We start from the raw sequence: 23,190 nt of genomic DNA on the forward strand, positions 1-23,190 counted from the left end.
GTACCTACACCGGCCCTAAACCCCACCTCTTCCTCCGTTACATTGATGACTGTATCGGCGCCGCCTCGTGCTCCCACGAGGAGCTCGAACAGTTCATACACTTCACTAACACCTTCCACCCCAACCTTAAGTTTACCTGGACCATCTCTAACACCTCTCTCCCCTTCCTGGACCTCTCTGTCTCCATATCGGGCAACCACCTAGAAACCGATATTCATTTCAAGCCCACCGACTCCCACAGCTACCTAGAATACTCCTCCTCCCACCCACCTTCCTGCAAAAATGCTATCCCCTATTCCCAATTCCTTCGCCTCCGCCGCATCTGCTCCCAGGATGAGGCATTCCACTCCCGTACATCTCAGTTGTCCTCGTTTTTCAAGGACCGTAACTTCCCCTCCTTGGTGGTCGAGAACGCCCTCAACCGTGTCTCCCACATCTCCCGCACCTCATCCCTCACACCCCGTCCACGCAATAAGAACCAAAAAAGAATCCCCCTCGTCCTCACGTACCACCCCACCAACCTCCGGATCCAACGCATCATCCTCCGACACTTCCGCCATCTGCAATCCGACCCCACCACCAAAGACATCTTTCCCTCCCCACCCTTATCTGCTTTCCGGAGGGACAACTCTCTCCGTGACTCCCTTGTCCGCTCCACACTCCCCTCCAGCTCCACCACACCCGGCACTTTTCCCTGCAACCGCAGGAAGTGCTACACCTGCCCCCATACCTCCTCCCTCACCCCCATCCCAGGCCCCAAGAAGACTTTCCACATCAAGCAGATGTTCACCTGCACATCTGCCAATGTGGTATACTGCATCCGCTGTACCCGGTGTGGCTTCCTCTACATCGGGGAAACCAAGCGGAGACTCGGGGACCGCTTTGCAGAACACCTACGCTCGGTTCGCAATAAACAACTGCACCTCCCAGTCGCGAACCATTTCAACTCCCCCTCCCATTCCTCAGACGACATGTCCATCCTGGGCCTCCTGCAGTGCCACAACGATGCCACCCGAAGGTTGCAGGAACAGCAACTCATATTCCGCTTGGGAACCCTGCAGCCCAATGGTATCAATGTGGATTTCACAAGTTTCAAAATCTCCCCTCCCCCTACCGCATCCCAAAACCAGTCCAGCTCGTCCCTGCCTCCCTAACCTGTTCTTCCTCCCACCTATCCCTTCCTCCCACCTCAAGCCGCACCTCCATCTCCTACCGACCAACCTCATCCCGCCCCCTTGACCTGTCCGTCCTCCCTGGACTGACCTATCCCCTTCCTAACTCCCTACCTACACTCACCTTTACTGGCTCCATCCCCGCCTCTTCGACCTGTTTGTTTCCTCTCCACCTATCCTCTCCTCTATCCCTCTTCTATCCGCCTCCCACTCTCTCCCTATTTATTTCAAAACCCCCTTCCCCTCCCCCTTTTCTGATGAAGGGTCTAGGCCCGAAACGTCAGCTATCCTGCTTGGCCTGCTGTGTTCATCCAGCCCTGCACCTTGTTGTCTCGGATTCTCCAGCATCTGCAGTTCCTACTATCTCTGATTCCATTTGAAATATTGTGTTTTTTTCTGGTCGCCACACTACCAGAAAGATGTGGAAACTCTGGAGAGGGTACAGAAAAGGTTTACCAGGATATTGCCTGGTTTAGAGGATACTAGCTGCAAGGAGTGATTGGATAAACTTGGTTTGTTTTCACTTGAACGTCAAAGGCTGAAGGCAACTTAATTGAAATTTACTAAATGATGACAGTCATGGATAGAATGGATAGTCAGAGTCTTTTTACCAGGTTAGAAATGTCAATTACTCGGGGATCTAGGTTTAAGGTAAAAAAGGGAAAGTTTAGAGGAGATGTGACAGGCAAGTTTTTCTTTAAACGCAGAGTATGGTAAGTGCCTGGAATGCACTGACAGAGGAGGTGGTAGAAGCAGATGCAATTGAAATGTTTAAAAGGCATCTTGACACATATATGAACAGGCAGGGAGTACAGGGATATGGACCGCGTGGAGGCAAAAGGTTTTTTTGGTTTCAAAAGGCATCATGTTGGTTGCAAGCTTGGTGGGTCGAAGCGTCTGCTCCTGTGCTTTGTTCTTTTTTTCGAATCTGGTACGACTCTTTTTCAGACACTGGTGTTATATAAACCCCAGATGCTGCCAGACCTGCTGAGGTTCTCCAGCAATCGCAGGGTTTCAAAACCAGAGCCGCTCAAGAAATCAGAATTAGAGGGGTGCCTAGAGTTCACAGGATTACAGGAGATCCCAAGGATAGGAAGGGAGAGCTTCAAAATACAGGCCATGCTGGACTGGGAGGGTCCCAATGTGATTGTAAATCCTCCCTTCACCATGCCTCGGACATCCGGCCCCAGCCTCTGAATCGGGGACAACCAGCGGCTGGAGTGGGGGACGTCGGTGACCAGGGGCGTGAGACTGGGGGTTGGGGGGGGTGGAGCTGGGGACGTTGGTGGCGCCAGTGACCGGGGGCCAAGCGGGGGATGCCAGTGTGACGGGTGGGGGTGGGGAACATTGGTGACTGGGGTGGGGAAACGCTGGTGGCCAGGGGCCCAGAGCAGAGCGTGGTGGCAACCAGCAGACAGACAATGTGGAGGCCCCCCCCTGCCCCGTGCTGGTCTTCTGCCAACAGCCTTTGGAGACAGACTGTGTTGTTTGTCTTTTTAACTCTCGTTTATCTGACCTATGGTTGTACTGTGTATAGCTGTAACGTAACTTTTGTTTTTCTTCATTTCTCTATTCCGTAACTAAGGATTGTACCCAGGTACTTGATACCCAAGATGGTGAATTATAAACTTTTCACTGTATTCACTGGGGTACAGCTGACAATAAAGCCAATTCAATTCAAATAATATGCCAAGTATAGCTTATAGAATCTGGCAAGTATTGAACAAATTTAGAGATATTTTGAGAGCGTTTAAAAAATCCCGATCGCACTCCTTCAAAACGTTCTCACCTTCCGTCCTGTGAAAGCTGCTCGATGGAGCGGGGTGTCACCAACATCATTGGCCACGTTTACGTCCGCATTAGCCTATCAGCAATAAAATGACTGATAAATAATCCAATGATTTTACTCCAAAATCATGGTCACTATAACAATGAGGTGAAGCCTGTTTTGTTAGGGTACATTACTCTTCATCAACAGCGCCAGTTGATACTCATTTGGGATATAGACCAGAAACCAGCAGTCCACATCATTACTTAGAGCCCACATGAACCTCCTACCCATGAGACTTCATCTGTTCCTCTTCCCTTCGTGTGTTTACCCAGCTTCCCATTCAAACATCCACAAAGTTCTAACAGGACAAGACAGGGTAAACACAGGAAGGATGTTCCCGATGACCAGAACCAGGGGGTCACAGTCTAAGGATAGAGGGTGGGCCATTTAAGACTGAGATGAGGAGGAATGTCTTCACCCAGAGAGTGGGGAGCCTTTGGAATTCTCTACCACAGGAAGTGGTTGAGGCCAACACATTGAATGTTTTCAAGAAGGAGTTGGATATAGTTCTTAGGGCTAAAGGGATCAAAGGGTATTGGGGGGTGAAGTGGGAACAGGACTGAATTGGATGATCAGACACAATCGTATTGAGTAGTGGAGCAGGTTCAAAGGGCCAAATGGCCTCCTCCTGCTTCTATATTCCAGGTTCCTATGATTCTATCGGTACCTTCTTTCCACAGAATAAGCACCTGCAAAGTCAGGTGTCAGGTAATAATATTTTCGAATGCAGAGATACACATAACATTGACTCATACATTTCAACAGGGAAAAGATTCACACAACCATCAACTCAAACCAAACATTTGTCACTATCTTTGATGCCACAGGATACAAAATTTTAAATATCTATAAACCACAACTTACCTTCAATAATTCCTCCACGACATCTTTGTGCCCAAAATAGCAGGCAAGATGTAGAGGGGTCCAACCAAAATTTGACTTGCTCCGACCTGAAAAGGAGCAACTCGACAATTATTCAACCCACAGACAACTGCTTGATAAAAGAATATTAGGACGGTCAGATTCTAGTTTATTTTGCCACGGACCTAATCATCCTGAAAATCCTTGAAAAAGTGCAGGAACACCACCAACAGATCAACACGGCCTTTTCTAAACTCACAAAACTCTTTGACCCAAGGGACAGCACGGTGGCATAGTGGTTAGCACTGCTGTCTCACTGCGCCAGGGACCCGGGGTTCGATGCCACCCTCGGGCGACTGTCTGTGTGGAGTTTGCACATTCTCCCCGTGTCTGCGTGGGTTTCCTCCGGGTGCTCTGGTTTCCTCCCACAGCCCAAAGATAGGCAGGTTAGGTGCATTGGCCATGGGGCAATTCAGTGACGGTAACGCTTACATCTTCTTTTGGTTAAGATGGTCATTGCCTGGCAGTTATCAGAGCAAAGTACCGTACATTGAAGACAGAAATGAGGAGGAATTTCTTCTCTCAGAGAAGTAGTGAATCTGTGGAGTTCTTTACCACAGAGGGCCATGGAGGCTGTGCCATTAAATATATTCAAGGCTGAGATAGACAGACAGATTTTTAATCAGTGAGGGGAATCAAGGGTTATGGGAAAAAGGCAGGAAAGTGAAGTTGGGGATTATCAGATTGGCCATGATTTCCTTGAAGAGCAGAGCAGATCTGATGGGCTGAATGGCCTACTTCTACTGGTATGACTTATTGTCTTATTTCATCTGTGCAGTAAAGGTTAAGGGGTATTTAACAGAGGTGTTCAACATTCATATTGGTGTAGATTCATTTTCATATTGGTATAGATAGGGTAAATAAAGAGGAACTGTTCCTAGTGGCAGGAAGTTTAGTCACTATTGGACACAAACTGACAAACATGTGCCAAAGAACTGGAAAAGGAAGATGAGAAACCTTTAAACAAATTATATTGCAAGTTGTTGTGATCTGGAACTTGCTGCCTGAATGGGTGGTAGAAGCAGATTCATTGGAATTTTCAAAAGATTGAGAAGGATGGAATTTGCTGAGCTGTGGAGAAAGAGCAGGGGGAATGGAATTAATTGGGCAGCACTCTCAAACAAGATGGACTAAAGGAACTCCACTTGTTCTGTAAGATTCTAAAATTTCAAATACTAGGGAGTGGCAATTGGAAACTTTGAAGAAAAACACAGAGAAAACAAAGAAGTGAAGTTTAGAGGAGATCCTACCTTTGCAGTTAATATTGAAAGCTAGTTTTTCATCCTTCCTGCGTTCCAGCAGCAGCTTGACTTCATCCAAGATGCCATTCCGAGCGTGATGAAGTAACTGTTCCTCAGCCTCAAGCAAAACCTGCTCCTCAATTTCAGAACTCATTCCTGAAAGGGAAGAAACTTTAAAATAACATGAATTGTCTTCAAAATCCAAGAAAGCACTTAGCATATGTATCTATGAACCCCACGTAGTCCACAATATGTGTTACTTGTTCAAAAAACTTCAATGATTGGTTAAACATGACTTTCCTTTCACAAAATTGAGTCAAATCTGCCCGATTACCTCAAATTTTTCTCCATTTCCTGCTAGACATAGAGTCATAGAGATATACAGCACAGAAACAGACCCTTCGATCCATCATCTGCAAGAATATCTTGTAAAATCCTCCCTGTTACAGATGTTAAGCCAACTGTATCCTGCTTTCTGTCTCCCTCCCTTTTTGAATAAAGGAGTTATATTTATTGTTTTCTAATCTAGTGGAACGTTTCCCAAATCTAGGGAGTTTTGGAAAATTAGAACCATTGCTGACTCCCAAACCCCTTAACAAATCTTTTCTGATCCATCTGAATTAGCCCATATTTTCACACATTACAATTAGTTCTATCCTGAATAATTGATTCCAGAAGTTTTCTCATCACCGAAGTTAAACTGACTGGCCAGTAATTGTTGGGCAGATGTCTACAAATGACGTAATGTTTACAATCCTCACCCCCTCCTGGACAGTTGCAATATTACTTCCAACATTTCTGCAATTTCCACGCTCACTTTCTTCAATATCATTGGATGCTCCTCATCCAGTCTCAGGGTCTTATCAATTTTAAGCACCAACAGCTTTACAATACCTCACCATCAGTTTGAAGTCTTTCTAATCACTGGGTTTCCTCTTCTGTCACTACGTCTTGGGCAACATCTGCCTCCTTGGTAAAGACAGATGCAAATTATTCATTTAACTCCTCAGTTATGCTCCTGCCTCCATGAGTAAAGCCCCTTCTTAGTCCCTAACCAGCCCTACTCCTCCTTTTTACTTAAGAGAAGATTAGTCAGTGGTCTAAAGATTACTCTGAACAAGTAATTCCACTTTTCTTATTTGTTAGCTTCAGTGAAATCAATTCTATCCTTGAATCAATGAAAACATCATTCTTGCAAGGCTCTCTTTAAACTAAAATCACCACCCTCCTCCTTTGTTTTCTTTTTGTCCTATCTTTTCTTAACACATACATAGAACATAGAACAGTACAGCACAGTACAGGCCCTTCCGCCCACAATGTTGTGCCAAACTTTTACCCTAATCCTAAGGTCTATCTAACCTCCACCCCTACCTTATACTATTATCCATATGCCTATCTAATAGCCGCTTAAATGCCCCTAATGAGGCCGACTCCACTACCCTCTCCGGCAAAGCATTCCATGCCCCTACCACTCTCTGAGTAAAGAACCTACCTCCACTCACTTTAAAACGATGCCCCCTCATAATAGCTACCTCCACCCGAGGGAAAACGTCTCTGGCTGTCCACTCTATCTATACCTCTGATCATTTTGTACACCTCTATCAAGTCACCTCTCATCCTTCGTCGTTCTAAAGAGAAAAGCCCTAGCTCTCTCAACCTTTCCTCGTAAGACCTTCCCTCCATTCCAGGCAACATCCTGGTAAATCTCCTCTGCATCTTTTCCAATGCCTCCTCATCTTTCCTGTAATGAGGCGACCAGAACTGGACACAATACTCCAGATGTGGCCGAACCAGGCTTTTGTATAGCTGGAGCATAACTTCATGGCTCTTGAACTCAATCCCTCTATTAATGAAAGCTAACACACCATACGCCTTCTTAACAACTCTATCCACCTGGGTGGCAGCTTTCAGGGAACTGTGAACATGAACCCCAAGATCCCTCTGCTCCTCCACACTGCCAAGAATATTTCCGTTAACCCTGTACTCTGCTTTCAAGTTTGTCCTTCCAAAATGAATCACCTCACACTTTTTAGGTTAAACTCCATCTGCCACATCTCAGCCCAGCTCTGCATTCTATCAATGCCCCTTTGTAACCTAGAACAGCCCTCCGCACTGTCCACAACTCGACCCACCTTCGTATCGTCCACGAACTTGCTAATCCACCCTTCCACTCCTTCATCCAAATCATTTACAAAAATAACAAATAGAAGAGGACCCAGGACAGATCCTTGTGGTACACCACTCGTAACTGAGCACCATGCTGAATATTTTCTGTCCACTACCACCCTTTGTCTTCTAAGGGACAGCCAATTCGGAATCCAATCTGCCACATTTCCCCCTATCCCATGCCTCCTTATCTTCTGCATGAGCCTACCATGGGGAACCTTATCAAATGCCTTACTTAAATCCATGTATACCACATCCACTGCTCTATCTTCATCCATGTGTTTGGTCACCTCTTCAAAGAATTCAATAAGGTTCGTGAGGCATGATCTACCCCTCACAAATCCATGCTGACTATCACGAATCAAACTGTGCCTTTCCAAGTGATCATAAATCCTATCTCTCAGAGCCCTTTCCAATAGTTTGCCCACCACTGACGTAAGATTAACTGGCCTGTAATTTCCGGGGTTATCCCTATTCCCTTTTTTGAACAAGGGAATGACGTTTGCCTCTCTCCAATCTTCCGGCACTATACCCATGGACAGTGAGGATGAAAAGATCATCCCCAAAGGTCCTGCGATCTCTTCTCTCGTTTCCCATAGAATCCTTGGATAAATCCCATCAGGCTCGGGGGACTTATCTATCTTCAACTTCCTCAAAATTCCTAGAACATCTTCCGTAATAACATTGACCTTCTCTAGCCTACCAGCCAGTTTCACACTGTCCTCCTCTACAACTAGGTCCCCCTCAGTTGTGAATACTGAAGAAAAGTATTCATTAAGGATCTCTGCTATCTCTTTAGGCCCCATGCACAAATTCCCCTTACAATCCTTGATCGGCCCTACCCTTTCTCTGGTTATTCTCTTATTCCTCACGTACGTGTAAAACGCCTTGGAGTTTTCCTTGATCCTATCTGCCAAGGTTTTCTCATGTCCCCTTATAGCTCTTCTAAGCTCTTTCTTCAGCTCATTCCTGGATAACTTGTATCCCTCTTAGAGCCTTTTCCATTCCTGGTTTCCTAAACCTTACATAAGCATCCTTCTTCCTCTTAACCAGTCGTTCAACCTCTCTTGAGAACCAAGGCTCCCTCACTCGACCGCATCTTCTCTGCCTGCTAGGGACAAACATATCGAGCACACGCAGTATACATTCCTTAAACAATCTCCACATTTCTGTCGTGCTCTTCCCTGACAGCATCTGTTCCCATTTTACGTTACCCAGTTCTTGCCTAACTGAATTGTAATTACCCTTCCCCCAATTATAAACCTTGCCCTGCTTATGTACCTATCCTTTTCCTTGACTATTGTAAAAGTAACAGAGTTATGATCGCTACCGCCAAAATGCTCTTCTACCAACAGGTCTAACACTTGGCCCGGTTCATTGCCAAGCACCAAATCCAAAGTGGCCTCTCCTCGTGTTGGCCTATCTACATACTGTGTCAGGAATCCTTCCTGAACGCACTGGACAAAACCCGCTCCATCTAAACTATTACAACTAAAATGTTTCCAATCAATATTTGGAAAGTTGAAGTCACCCATGACTACAACCCTGTGACTTCTGCACCTTTCCAGTATCTGCTTCCCAATCCGCTCCTCTACTTCTCTGCAACTGTTAGGGGGTCTGTAAAAAACCCCCAACTAAGTGGCTGCTCCTTTCTTGTTCCTGACCTCAACCCAAACTGACTCTGTAGACATATTATTCTCGAACTGCCTTTCAGTAGCTGCTATACTCGCCCTGACTAGCAATGCCACTCCCCCGCCTCTTTCTCCACTCTCCCTATTTCTTTTAAAGCATCTAAATCCCGGAATTTCCAACAACCATTCCTCTCCCTGAGTTACCCAAGTTTCTGTAAATACCTCATATCCAGGACTATATAATACCCAATTATGCCTTTTCTTGATTCAGGTCTCTATTATTGCTACAATATCATAATCCCACAATCTCTGCTTATAATTTCCCAATTATTCACCCAATGTAGTGTGCTGGAGCGAAACCCCCCGACTGGGGACAAAGGCTCAGGAGGCAGGCAGAATTCAGGAATGTGGCAGTCACCAGATCACACAGGGAGGGGGCCACAAACTCCCCCCAGATGTGGCCTTGATGTGAGGACGCAGTTATCCCCTTAGTGTTTGGCTCAGATCGGAAGAGAGGTTAATGACTCTGACTTTCTCAGTGGGATACAATATTTTTATACATTGTGTGTTACAATAATCACATACAACCTGGTCACTGTGCCCTCCCCCTTATTCTATACATCCAATCCTGTGAAACAACTACTCAATGATGGACACTCCTACAGACAGCCCTAGGTTCCCCATGATCTTATGATGTTTAACAGAGATTGTAATCACCAGGTCTTGGGATCTTTCAATGCATCCTATTAATTAATATTTCAAAGTTACTGGCTATGTGCCTTCAGACATGTCCCATACTTACTTATCTCTAAGGACTGCATTAATTCTATTATTCATTATATTCATTTACTATCCCTATCAAATTCTGTTTCTCAACTTATATTTCCCATTGTCCTAATTATAAAAGATACAAAAGACAGTTGGTTCTTACTAACTGCTAAGATTAATTCTATTATAAAGTTAGTTATATGTAAAGTTTTACATCTATCCCTAGCATTCCTTAGCTAATGAGTGGTGAGCAATCTGTTTCTTACAGTGTGCACTAGACATTCCTTTAATAAGGGGAGGCTGAGACTAGTTAACTTTCACATCTATATTTGAATCTTTTCTCCTAATGCTTTTAGTGATCTTTGTATTTTTGTTATATACATGTATTTAATTATCCGAAGAAACTTTAACTAGAACCTACTCCTTAATATTGTGAATAATTTCAAAGAAACAATTAATTATTGCGAAATGTCTTTATCTGTTGTTTTCACAGCCGTACTTTGACCTAGGCTGACTGCATACTGTCTTCTGGGATGAGATTTATGCCCCCTGTCCTGACTAACTCTTTTCACCTAATGGGACAATATCCTTTCATTAATGAGACTGCAGTCAATCACCATCTTGGTTTAATGAACTTATTTGATCCTCGAGATTTTTACCATTAGTTTATCTGTTTGTTATTGTGGGAGCTTACCATCCTTTCAATGTTTATTACAAATCTTCAAGCAGTCTGTCCTTGGACGTTTCTTATCGAGCTGTATCTAACAAACATTTTTGCAGCTGCCGTTTGTGCAGAACTCCCTTCTACCTCGGAATAACCCCTTCTCAAAGCTACCACTGTGTCTCACTTAAATGCTGGAGCAGGCTTTTAATTCTGTTTATCTATTGTCAGCCATTTTCTGCAGGTCTAGAGGGACAGCTTAGCTGCCAGCTACTCGGTGTCTTTGAAATATGGGCAGCCCTAACAAGTGCAAAACTAATTTCCACCTCATTGTTTTCTCTCCGAGATCGACTCTATTTGCTATTTTAGCACTATCTGCTTCTCCCAGTATCACTTTCCAATATTCTGCTCCGGTTCACACGCCCGAGTTAGTTTAAACTCTCCCTGACATGATTTGGCTCAACGATTGAATATTTTTGCTGAAAAAAAGTAACAAAGTACTTTAAAAATTTGAAACAAAATGGAAAGAGTCAAAAATCAACCACTCAAATAAAACTTGCAACAAACAGTAAAGGGAACTGGCAAAGTATTATGTAAGTGCCCCAAGATAGACCGAAACGTAATCTCTCAATAACACACATGAAATCATGAAGGAGCTAAAGGAAACAGCAGTTGCTTAACAAATATTTCACTTCAACAATTAAAGGACTGTATGAAGCAAGTAGTGATATGTGGACGGTGATGGCCTGGCTGATTGTAAGGTTATGTCTCCATGTGCTGGAAGCTATAGGCTATACAATGCTACTATTGCTTATCTATATAATAAACAAAACAAACACTACTGATTCAAACTTTTCTCCGACTGTAATGTCTCACACATCAGAAGGATTTTGATATGGTCTCATCCCAGAGGTTAGTCAAGAATATGAGCACGCATTTAAGCCTCCTTCAATAAATCATAAGACAAGATCAAAAGATATAGCAGACCAGGCCATTCGGCCCATCAGATCTGCTCCATGATTCGATTGTGGTTCATATGTTTCACAAACACATTCTCCTGCCTTCTCCCCGTAATCCTTGATGCCCTAACTAATCAAGTACCTATCTATCTATGTCTTAAATACACTCAATGATTTGGCCTCCACAGTCCTCTGTGTCAATGAGTTCCACAGATTCACTACCCTCTGGCTGAAGAAATTCTCCTTATTTCAGTTCTAAAGGGTCATCCCTTCACTCAGTTTGTGCCCCTAGGTCCCCAGTCTCTTCTTCCACTGGAAATATCTTCTCCATGTCCACTCCATCCAGCCTTCTCAATATTCTGTAAGTTACACTGAGATCCCCCCTCATCCTTCTAAACACCATCGAGTACAGACCCAGAGTCCTCAACCAGTCCGTACATAACAAGCCCTTCATCCCTGGGATCATTTTTGCTATCCTCTTCTGAACTCCCTCCAAGGCCAGTACATCCTTCCTTAGATTCAGAGCCCAAAACTGCTCACAATATCCCAGATGCAGTCTGACCAGAGCTTTATACAGCCTCAGCAGTACATCCCTGCTCTTGTATTCCAGCTGTCTTGAAATGAATGCTAACATTGCATTTGGCTTCCTAACTAGAACTCCCATGTCCCTTTGTACTTCAGATTTCTGAAGCCTTTCCCCATAGAGAAAATAGTCCTTGCCTCTAATCTTCCCATCTAAAAATATTCTTGCAATATTCTTTTATTTCACTAGCTAGCTTACCTTCATATTTCATCTTCTCCCCCTTTTGATTTTTTTTAGTTGTTCTCTGCTGGTTTTTATCCTCTGGCTTCTCCAAATCAGAGTTTGCCCCCTGATGCCCATTGATTTCAGTTTTTGCTGGGACTCTGTGATGCCACACTCGGTTGAATGCAGCTCATTGTCACTCTCATCTCAGCACTGAAATTCAGCTCTTTTCTTCATGTTAAAACCAAGGCTGTTTAAGAAGGGAGGGAGGCAGAAGAGGGAAAATTATAGCCCGGTTAGTGTGACCTCAGTCATTGTAAGATTTCAGAGGCAATTATTAAGAATGAAATTGCATACTTGGAAGTGCATGGTTTAATAGGGCTGAGCCAGAACAGCTTTGCTAAGGGGAGTTCATGCCTGAAAAATCTGTTAGAATTCTCTGAGGAGGTAGTGAGCAAGTTAGACAAAGGAGATCCAGTGAAAGTGATCTATTTAGATTTCCGGAAGGCCTTTGACAAGGTGCCACACAGGAGGCTGCTACATAAGATAAGAACTCATGGTGTTAGGGGCACAGTACTGGCATGGATAGAGGTTTGGCTGACTGGTAGAAGTTAGAGAGTGGGAATAAAGGGGTCTTTTTCAGGATGGCAGCCAGTGTACTCTGCAGGGGTCAGTGTTGGGGCCACAACATTAACAATTTAGATGACAGAACTGAAGGCATTGTTGCTAAGATTGCAGATGGACACGAAGAAAGATGGAGGAACAGGTAGTGTGAAGAAGCAGGGAGGTTGCAGAAGGACTTGGACAAGCTAGGAGATTGGGCAAAGAAGTGGCAGATGGAGTACAAAGTGGGAATGTGAGATTCTATGCACTTCGGTAGGAAGAATGGAGGTGCAGACAATTTTCTAAATGAGGCCAGGCTTCAGAAATCTGAAGCATAAAGGGAGTTGGGAATCCCAAGTCAGAATTCTCTTAACATTAACATACGGGTTCAGTTAGCAGTTAGGAAGGAAATACAATTGTATTATTAATTACAGGATAGCTAGAATATAAGAGCTGAGATGTACTGCTGAGGCTGTATAAAGCTCTGATCAGACCGCATTAGGAATATTGTGAGCAGTTTTGTGTCCCATATCTAAGGAATGATGTGTATGTTTTTGAAGGAGGTTCAGAGGACATTTACAAGAATAATCCTGGGGGTGAAGGGCTTGTCATATGAGGAGCGATTCAGGACTCTAGGATTGTACTCGATGGTGTTTAGAAGGATGAGGGTGAATCTGATTGAAACTTACAGAATACTGAGAGGCCTGGATAGAGTGGACGCGGAGAATATGTTTCCACTAGTAGAACAGACTAGGACACAACAGAATAGCCTCAGAGTGAAAGGAGAACCCATTAGAACTGAGATGAGGGGGTATTTCTTCAGCCAGAAGGTGGCAAATCTGCCACAGAGGGTTCAGGAGGCCAAGTCATTGAGCGTATTTAATTCTGCTGCTATATCTTATGGTCTTGTGACTAGTTGGCTGTGGTGGAACCCAAACTGGGAGCAGGTGCTGTTTGATAGCACTGTTGATAACATCTTCCATCACCTTACTGATGATTAAGAGTGGACTGACAGGGTGGTATTTGGCCGGGTTGGATTAGTCCTGCTTTTTATACACAGGACATATTTGGGCAATTTTCCACATGGTCAGGTAGATACAAGTGTTGTAACTGTACTGGAAGAGCTCGGCTAGGGGAGCAGCAAGCTCTACAGCACAAGTCTTTAGTATTGGTGCCGAAATGGTGTCAGAACCCGTAGCCTTTGCAGTATCCAGTGTCTCCAACCGTTTCTTACATCATGTGGAGTGAATCAATTTGGTGGAAGACTGGCATCTGTGATACTGGGGACCATTTGAAGAGGCCGAGGTGGATCATCCACTTGGTACTGCTGGCTGAAGATAGTTGCAAATGCTTCAGATTTATCTTTTGCACTGATGTGCTGGGCTCTTCCATCATTGATGATGGGAATATTTGTGGAATCTCCTCCTCCAGTGAATTGTTTAATTGTTCACCACCATTCACCACTGGATGTGGCAGGACTGCAGAGCCTTAGATCTGATCCGTTTGTTGTGGGATTGCTTAGCTCTGTCTATCACTTGCTGCTTATGCTATTTGGTGTGCAAGTAGTCCTGTTTGATGGCTTCACCAGATTGACCTCATTTTCACATGGTGCTGCTCCTGGCATGCCTTCCTGCACTCTCCATTGAACCAGGATTGGCCCCCTGGCTTGATGATTATGGTTGAGTGGGGGATATTCCAGGCCATGAGGTTACAGATTGTGTTGGAGTACAATTCTGCTGCTGATGATGGTCCACAGCACTTAATGGATACTCAGTCTTGAGTTGCTAGATCTGTGTGAAGTCTGTCCCATTTAACATGGTGACAGTGCCACACAACACAATGGAGGTTGTTCTCAATGTGAAGGCAGGACTTTGTCTCCACACGGACGGTGCGATGGTCACTCTTACTGATACTGTCATGGACAGATGCATCTGCAGCTGGCAGATTGGCAAGGATGAGGTCAAGGATGTTTTTCCCTCTTGTTGGTTCCCTCACCACCTGCCGCAGACCCAGTCCAGCAGCTATGTCCTGTAGGACCCGATCAGCTCGATCAGTAGTATTGCTGTTGGATATTGAAATCCCCACCCAAAGTGTATTTTGTGCCCTTGTCATCCTCAATGCTTCCTCCAAGTGTTGTTCAACATGAAGGAGTACTGATTCATCAGCTGAGGGAGAATGGTACGTAGTGACCAGCAGGAGGTTTCCTTGCCCATGTTTGACCTAATACTGTGAGACACCATGGGATACGGAGTCAAAGTTGAGGACTCCCATGACAACGCCCTCCTGACTCTATATCACTGTGCCGCCATCTGTGTCACAGTTTAAGAATAAGGGGTAAGCCATTCAGGAGTAAGATAAGGAAGAATTTCTTTACACTGAAAGTTGTGAAACTTAGCTGTTGGGGCCAGTTCATTCAGAGGGAGCTGGACGTGGGTCTTCTGTCTAAAGGGACCAAGGCGCATGGAGAGAAAGCGGGAATGGGATACTGAGATTGCATGAGCAGCCATTATCATGTTGAATGGTGGTGCAGGCTCAAAGGGCTGAACGGCCTACTCCAGCACCTATTTTCTATGCTTCTATCTCTGCTGGTAGGACAGGACATATCTGGTGATGGCGGCGTCTGGGACATTGTCTATAGGTAAGATCCCTTGGGAATGACTGTACTGGGCTGTTGCTTGACTAGACTATGAGACATCTCTCCCAATTTTGACACTAGCCCCCCGCTGTAGGAAGGACTTTGCAGGTTGACAGGGTTGTTTTTGCTGTTGTCATTTCTGAGACACTAGATGAGCTGAAACTTGGTAGGAGGAATTAGGAAGGCTGTCTACTGTCAGAGTTGATAAAGCGTTGAGACCGGACGAGATGCATCCACGGCAGGAAATATATATGAAAATCACAGAGGTGCTGCCCATAATCCTCCAATCCTCCTTAGATAGTGTTAGCGCCAGAGGACTGAAGAACTGCAAAAGTTACATTCTTGTTTACACAGAGTGGTGGGTACGTGGAATGCACAGCCAGCAGTGGTAGTAGAGTCAGATACATTAGGGACATTTAAGTGACTCTTGGATAGGCACATGGACAATAGTAAAATGTAGGGTATGCAGGCTAGTTTGATCTTAGAGTAGGATAATAGGTCGGCACAACATCATGGGCCGAAGGGCCTGTGCTATGCTGTACTGTTCTATTTTCTTTAAAAGTGGAAGCAAAACCCCAATAAGTGGCTGAATTTAACTGTATTTCTCAGCAACGGGAAAGAAACCAGTAAGGATTCCCCCGAGTAATTTGTGGCATCCAGCAAATACTGAGGACTCCCAGAACAGCTCCCTCCAGACTGTAAACCACTGTGCTGCACCCCTGCTGAGTCTGTCCTGGCAGTGCAGGCACTGATCCTGATGAATTTAACTTCAGCAGCGGAAAAGTTTTCAGAAATGATATGACACAAAATTAACAGACATTTGGATCATTATGTATTGATTTAGTAAAGTCAACATGAAAGGGTTCAGGGCAGATCATGTTTAATTGACTTGATTGTATATTTGGACAAGCGAATAGAGAGTGCTGATGACAGTAACACAGTCGATTTAGTGTACATGGACTTTCAAAGGCTTTTGATACAGTGCCACATAACAGGCTTCTGAGGTAGGTGTGAGCTTGCAGACTACAAGGGACAGTAGCAGCATGGCTATGAAATTAACCGAGTAAAAGGAATCTTAGGAATGATTATTTATCAGATCAGGGCAGGGTTTATACCGGGGTCGCAGGGACAGGCTGGGCTGTCACTTTTAGGAACTCTGCTTTTTGATCAATAATAATGACGTCCACTTGGGTGTGCAGGACTAATTTCACAATCTGTGGATGACATAAAATTTGAATGCATTGAGGAAAGTGAGGAGGATAATGCCAGATAACAAAATTGCCAAGTCAAGTATCATCTGGTGGTGTATGTGCAAAAAGCATTGACAGTAGATGGGCAGGTTGACAAAATGGTTAATAAAAGTATGTGGAATTCTGGGTTTTATAAACAGAGACAGCGTACAAAAACAAGGAAGGCCTTCATCCCTGGAACCATTCTATGAATCTTTTCTGTAATCCGTCTCATGCCTTCATATGAGAAGTTATGATAAACCTTCATAAAACACTGGTTCATCCTCAACTGGAGTGCTGTGCATTGTGCTGAATGCAGAGAAGCACAGAGGTTTTAGAGTAGATTTTTAGCTCGGGTTGTGGATGTTGTGGTTGGTTGGCTCGCTTTTCCGCAGACGTTTCATTACCCTGCTGGGTAACATCATCAGTGCAGCCTCTGATGAAGCCACATTGGAGATTGCACTGATGAGGTTACCCAGCAGGGTAATGAAACATCTGCTGGTTTGTTGTTCCACTCGACGAGTCAACAACCACAAGAGAGGCACAGAGAAAAGCTGTCCCCATTGGTGGAAGGATTGAGAACCAGAGAACACTAATTTAAAACTGAAAGAACTGCAGATGCTAGAAACAGGAAACAAAATCAGAAATTGCTGGAAAACCTCAGCAGGTCTGGCAGCATCAATGGAGAGAAATCAGAGTTAACGCTTCAGGTCCAGTGACCCTTTACTTCAGAACTTCAATACTGCTCTGAAGAAGGATCACTGGACCCAAAACGTCAACTCTGATTTCTCGCCACAGATGCTGCCAGACCTGCTGAGTTTTTCCAGCAATTTCTATTTTTGACTTGAGGCAATTAGTAAAAGTAATGGTGACATGAGGAAAAACTTTTAAACAGCAAGCAATTGGGATCTGGAACCTACTACCTGAGAGTCAGGCAGAGATGTTGTAAATTTAATCATGGATTTTGAAAGGGAATTGGGAAACTATGTGTTGGGTTCTGGGGGATAAAGTAGGGAAGGACTAGGTAAACTTCTCTTGCAGCCATCATTAACACAATGGGCTGAATGGCCTCCTAGGGCACTGAGACTGTTCTATGATTCTCTAGCACTCCAGGAAATTACTTCATATGGTGTACTGTCCATATTCATGGAGTAACATGTCAAACACTGCTACACAGAACATTCTAGGAACAAACTTACTAAAAGCAACTTATCAGCCACATTAAAACCTGCTACAAGCACTAGAAACCCAAATCTATGATCTTTCCTCCTTCTACCATCCATGCAGAGGCTTGACAATCGACAAGACCAGGGGTTGATCCTTCCAATACCTTTAGAGTAATGAAACCTTTGTAGCTACATCCGAGGTGCTGTATACAACCAGAAATTAAAGATTAAATGTAATTTTTGCAATCCCAATTGCAAGAGGCCAGTTAAATATGAAAAGGAGCCAGGTTCAAATACACAATTTGCCATAGTAGATAAAGGGCTAGCCAACTTGAAGTATTAACATTAACCTGTGAACTGTAGTGATTACACGTTCAGCCCCTTCATAAAAAAACAGCAAATAATTTGCATTGGCATAGCACCTTTAATCCGGTAAAACGTTTTGCAGGAGCTCATCTACAATGATATTAGGACAGGTGACAAAAAGCATGGACAAAGAGATGGACAAAGCCTATACAAGGAGAGGGAGGTTGGCAATTCTAGAGTTGTGCACTCACTCAGTTGAACGTATGGCTGCCAATGGCAGAACGTTGAAAATCTGGGAAGTGGAAAAGTGCAGAATTGGAGGAGTGCAGAGATCCCGTAGGATCATAGGGGACTACAGAATGAGGCGGGGGGAGGGGGAAGGCCAGGACCTTAGCACATACCGATTCTTGTCCAAAACTTACTCATTCGTTTTGCATCATTTGAAACTTTTCAGATATAGAACTGTTCGCTGCAGTTAATCCTCCAAGTGACCTAACAATATAACTCCAAAACAAATCCAAGATATTCCCGACTCTAATGGATTGTCAGAATTCTTCAGCAAGTTCATAATTTAGGATGCATTTCTGCTTAACTGAGGAAGCAGGAAAGCACATCTCTCTCACATGTTGTACAATTATAGAAACTCACAGAACTGCAGGGGGCCATTCGGCCAATTGTACCTGTTCTGACCCTTGGAAAGAGCTCTCTAATTAGTCTCAATATCTTTGTCCTTTTGCCATAGCCCTGGAAATATTTCCTTCAAATATTTATCCATTTTCATTTTCAAAGTTACTATTTAATCTGTTTCATGCCCTTTCTAGCACTGTGTTCCATATCAAAGTACTTCTCCCTCGGTACCAAATTTTGAACACCCTCTATTAAATATCCCCTTCACTGCTCTGAGGAAAACAATCCCAGCTTCTCCAGTGTCTCCACATAAACTGAAGTCCTTCACAACTGGTATTGATTTTGCACAGGTCATTGAAGGTAGCAGGAAAGCAGTTGATAAAGCACAGAATGGTCTCAGCTTCACTAATAGGGGCAAAAAGAGCACAAAAGTAAGGAGTTGATGTTGAACGTGTATACAACACTCCGCTGGCATATTGTGTACATTTGTGGATGCTACACTATAGGAAAAATACAAATACATTAAACAGAGAGTGCAGAAGTGATTTACAAATTGGTTCCAGGGATGAGAAACTTCAGTGATGAGAGATTTAAGAAGTTTAAAATATTCACCTTGGAGGGAAGGCAGCTGAGAGAAGATTCGATAGAGGTTTTCAAAAACACGAAGCAACTGGAGAAATTAGATAGAGTCAAGCTGTTCTCACTACTTGTAAGAGAATGACAGGCTGTAGATTTAAAATGAGGTGTAAAAGAATTAAGGGTGATGTGAGAAAGACCTTTTCACCCAGCAAGTAATTAGGGTGTGGAAGAGGCAGGTTCAATTGAGGAATTCAGGAGGAATGCTTGCCTTCATTGCTCAGTCCTTTGAACAAAGGAGTTGGGACATTATGTTGAGGTTGTACAGGATGTTGGTGAGGCCTCTTCTGGAGTACTGTGTCCCGTTCTCGTTGCCCTGTTATCGGGAAGCTATTATTAAGCTGGAGAGGGTTCAGAAGAGGCTTACCAGGACATAGTTGGGAATGGAGGGTTTGAGTTATAAAGAGAGGCTGGATAAGCTGGGACTCTTTTTCGCAAGAGCGTAGGAGGTTGAGAGCTGACCTTACAGAAGTTTATAAAATAATTAGGTGTATAAATAAAGTGAATGGCAACTGTCTTTTCCGTATGGTGTGGGATTTCAAGACTAGGGGCCATAATTTAAAGATGAGACAAGAAAGATTAAAAAAGACATGAGTGGCAATTTTTTTTTAAACACAGTGTGGTTTGTGTGTGAAATGAACTTCCTGAGGAAGTGGGGGATATGGTTATGGTTACAACGTTTACAAGACATTTGGATAAGTGCATGAATAGGAAATGTTTGGACGGATACGAGCCAAGCACAGGCAGGTGGGACTTGTTTAGTTCAGGATCATGGTTGGTATTGACTGGTGGACCGAGAGGTCTGCTTCTGTGCTGTATGACTGTAACATGATCATTTGGATAGAAATGGTGTGCAGCAATATGGGGAAAAGGCAGGAGATTGGCAGTAGGTAGTAGAAACTGTGAAAGCTCAATGAGCACCATTACAATTCTGTGAACCTCTCCCTGATCTCTGCATCCCTCCTAACACCTCCACCCAGACCCTGATTAGTGATTGCTGGAAATCTAGCACAAATTACTTCCATAATCAACTGTCTGAGATCTCTATGCTCAATTAATTCTAGGCTTTCAGCATCCCTATTTTAATCTCTCCACCATTGACAGCTTTGCCTTCAACTGCCTGGGCCCCAAACTGTGGGCCAACCCTGTCTTGCAGACACTACCTAAACCCTACCTCTTTAACCAGGGTTTTGGTCATTTGTCATACTTTTTTTTTTAAGAATTGTTCCTGTGAAGAACCTTGGCATGTTTCATTACATTAAGGGTGCTATGTAATTATAAGCTGCTTTTCTTTAGTTTTGTGTTCTTCATCTCTATTTACAAAACCGTGAATCCTGAATGTTGTAATATGATTCCATCAGAGCTGTGTTGCAGCCCATATATAGCAATTCTACCCAAGTGAAATTTCACTTCCCCAGGTTCAAACTTGTGCAATTATTACATGAGAATACAACAATGTCACAATGCTCAGAGCACACATTTCACACAATTTACCAGAAATAAGTAACCTCTGGGTCCACATTGTCCATATTCCAGTGTTTCCCCTTGTGGGACAGTCTAAGACCAGAGGACATCATCTCAGAATAAGGGGTTCCCCACGTAAGGCAGAGGTGAGGGTGAATTTCTTCTCTCAGAGGGTAGTGAATCTGTGGAATTCCTGCAGAGGGCTGTCGAGGCTGGGACATTCAGTATATTCAAGACTGAGACAGACAGATTTTTAATTCAGGGAATCAAGGGTTATGGGGAAAAGGCAGGAAAGTGGAGTTAGGGATTTTCAGGAAGACTGCAGCGGTTCCAGAAGGCAGCTCAATACCACCTTCTCAAGGGCAACTAGGGGCGGGCAGGAAATGCTGGCCAGCCAGCAACATCCCACAAATGAATTTACAAAAAATCAGCCATAATCTCATTGAATGTTGGAGCAGACTTGATGGGCTGAATGGCCTACTTCTCCTCCTTATGATCTTATGAAAAGAGCAGTTGAGTCAGAAATTCTTGAAACATGTAGCAGCATTTAGATATTCACTTGCGTTGTCACAGTGTCCACAGCTACGGGCCATGAGCTGGAAAACGGAATCGCTGTAGCCAGATCTTCGTCGATATGTGCAGGCTTGATGGGCCAAATGGCCATGTGCAGGCTGAGGGAGTGCAGCAATGGAAGAAATGCTGTCTTACAGATGTGACATTAACCCATCAGCACTTTTAAGAGATTGCAAGAGATCCACTAACACTCTGAGTGAGAACTCCAATAAGTGCCCTGGCAAATCAACATTTATCCTATATTAAACTTGATTGGTTCATTGTTATATTGCTGTGTAAGAGCTTACTGTACGTTACTTAGCTGCTAGTTCCTGCACTGGAACAGTAAACATCTGGGACACTGAGATGTGCAGACACCATTAAAAAAAAATTAGAAATGCAAGTCTTGGGGAGTCAAGCACATAAGCCTCCAAACAAAGGCGGTGGTGGTGGCTGGTACAATTGAGAGGTGTTTGGATGGGTAATGAATAAGAAGGGTTTAGAGGGATATGGCCAAATGCTGGCAAACGGGACTAGATTAATGTAGAATATCTGGTCAGCATGGACGAGTTGGACTGAAGGGTCTGTTTCCATGCTGTACACCTCTATGACTCTATGACAATTTCTTTATAATGTTTCTCATCTATTACTTTTCTCGTGCATTTTCAGAGGAAGCCGAACCACCATGAGAACCTATAAACATATGTTTACAGTGGAGGACAATCTTCAATTCACTCAGTCACATTTACACTAGGAGGCAGATCTGGTAGCAGCAGTATTAGTAGTGGCCTATTATTTGTTACAGAGTAAATCAGAGGGCTGCTTCTAGGGACAGCATACACACCATTAAATGTGGAGGATCAAAGGTGCTGTCTGCATCCCTTTGATCCTCCACAAGGTACCCTTCATCAGTTTCTCAGTGGGAAACTCACCACTCACAGAGTTGCTGCCCGCACCTATTACATACACAGCCTGTTAGAAAAGGTTTGGGTTTCTTCATTCAAAAGTAAGCAAATTTTTAACTAATTTTTTTCCTTCCATAGGATGTGAGCATTGCTGCCTGCCCATCCCTAATTGCCCCTTGAACCAAGTGGCAAACAAGAGTCAACCATATTGCCATCGGTCTGGAGTCATCTGTAAACCAGACTAGATTTCCTTGCCTAAAAGCACATGAACCAAATGGGCTTTACAAATCTGTGAATTATGATGAGTAGGCCATTCAGCCTGCTCCACCATTCAATAAGATCATAGTTGATGTGAATGTCACCTTATCTTCACATTTGACTCATTTATTAGACAAGAACGCTTCCAACTCAGCCTTAAAGTTATTCAATGACCCCACCACAACCAGTCTCTGGGGTAGAGAGTTCCTAACATTCTCCACATCTGTTTTAAATGGGAGATCCCTTATTTTCAAACATGTGCCCTTATTCCTAGACTTTCCTACAAAGTTAAACATCCACACTGTCAAATCCCCTCAGGATTTTATATGTCTCAATAAGATCTCTCAAATCTTTTAAACTGCAATGGGTACAGGCCCAGCCTGTTTGACCTCTCCTCATAACACCTTCATTCCAGGAATCGGTCAAATGGACATTCTCTGTTCTGATTTCCAGTTAAATAAGGAGACTAAACCAGCACATTGTACTCCAGATGTGGTCTCACCAATGTCATCTACAACTGTAGCAAAACTCCACAACTAACAGGCAATAGCTGGGGATAACAGTGTGGAGCTGGAGGAGCACAGCAGGCCAGGCAGCATCAGAGGAGCAGGAAAGTTGACATTTCGGGTCGGGACCCTTTTTCTGAAGAAGGGTCCCGACCAGAAACGTCAACTTTCCTGCTCCTCTGATGCTGCCTGGCCTGCTGTGCTCCTC

At 43.9% G+C, this 23,190-nt stretch overlaps 1 protein-coding gene across 2 annotated transcripts in view; it reads right to left on the bottom strand.

Moving 5' to 3' along the window:
- Positions 1-23,190, bottom strand: part of LOC109920582 (oxysterol-binding protein-related protein 1-like) — a 198,949-nt gene that overhangs the window by 172,401 nt on the left and 3,358 nt on the right. Inside the window, exons 1-4 of one of the 2 annotated variants that reach the window (XM_048595573.1) lie at positions 12,132-12,268; positions 5,175-5,321; positions 3,868-3,953; positions 2,962-3,036 (exon numbers count right to left, since the gene is read on the bottom strand). In XM_048595573.1, the coding sequence (XP_048451530.1) occupies positions 2,962-3,036; positions 3,868-3,953; positions 5,175-5,321; positions 12,132-12,144 (321 nt within the window). In that variant the 5' untranslated portion in view covers positions 12,145-12,268. Of the gene's footprint in view, positions 1-2,961; positions 3,037-3,867; positions 3,954-5,174; positions 5,322-12,131; positions 12,269-23,190 lie in introns of those variants that run through there. The other variant, XM_048595574.1, reaches the window with a different exon arrangement.

The sequence above is a fragment of the Rhincodon typus genome, chromosome 4 (assembly GCF_021869965.1).
Source record: "Rhincodon typus isolate 14 chromosome 4, sRhiTyp1.1, whole genome shotgun sequence".
Lineage (NCBI taxonomy): Eukaryota > Metazoa > Chordata > Chondrichthyes > Orectolobiformes > Rhincodontidae > Rhincodon > Rhincodon typus.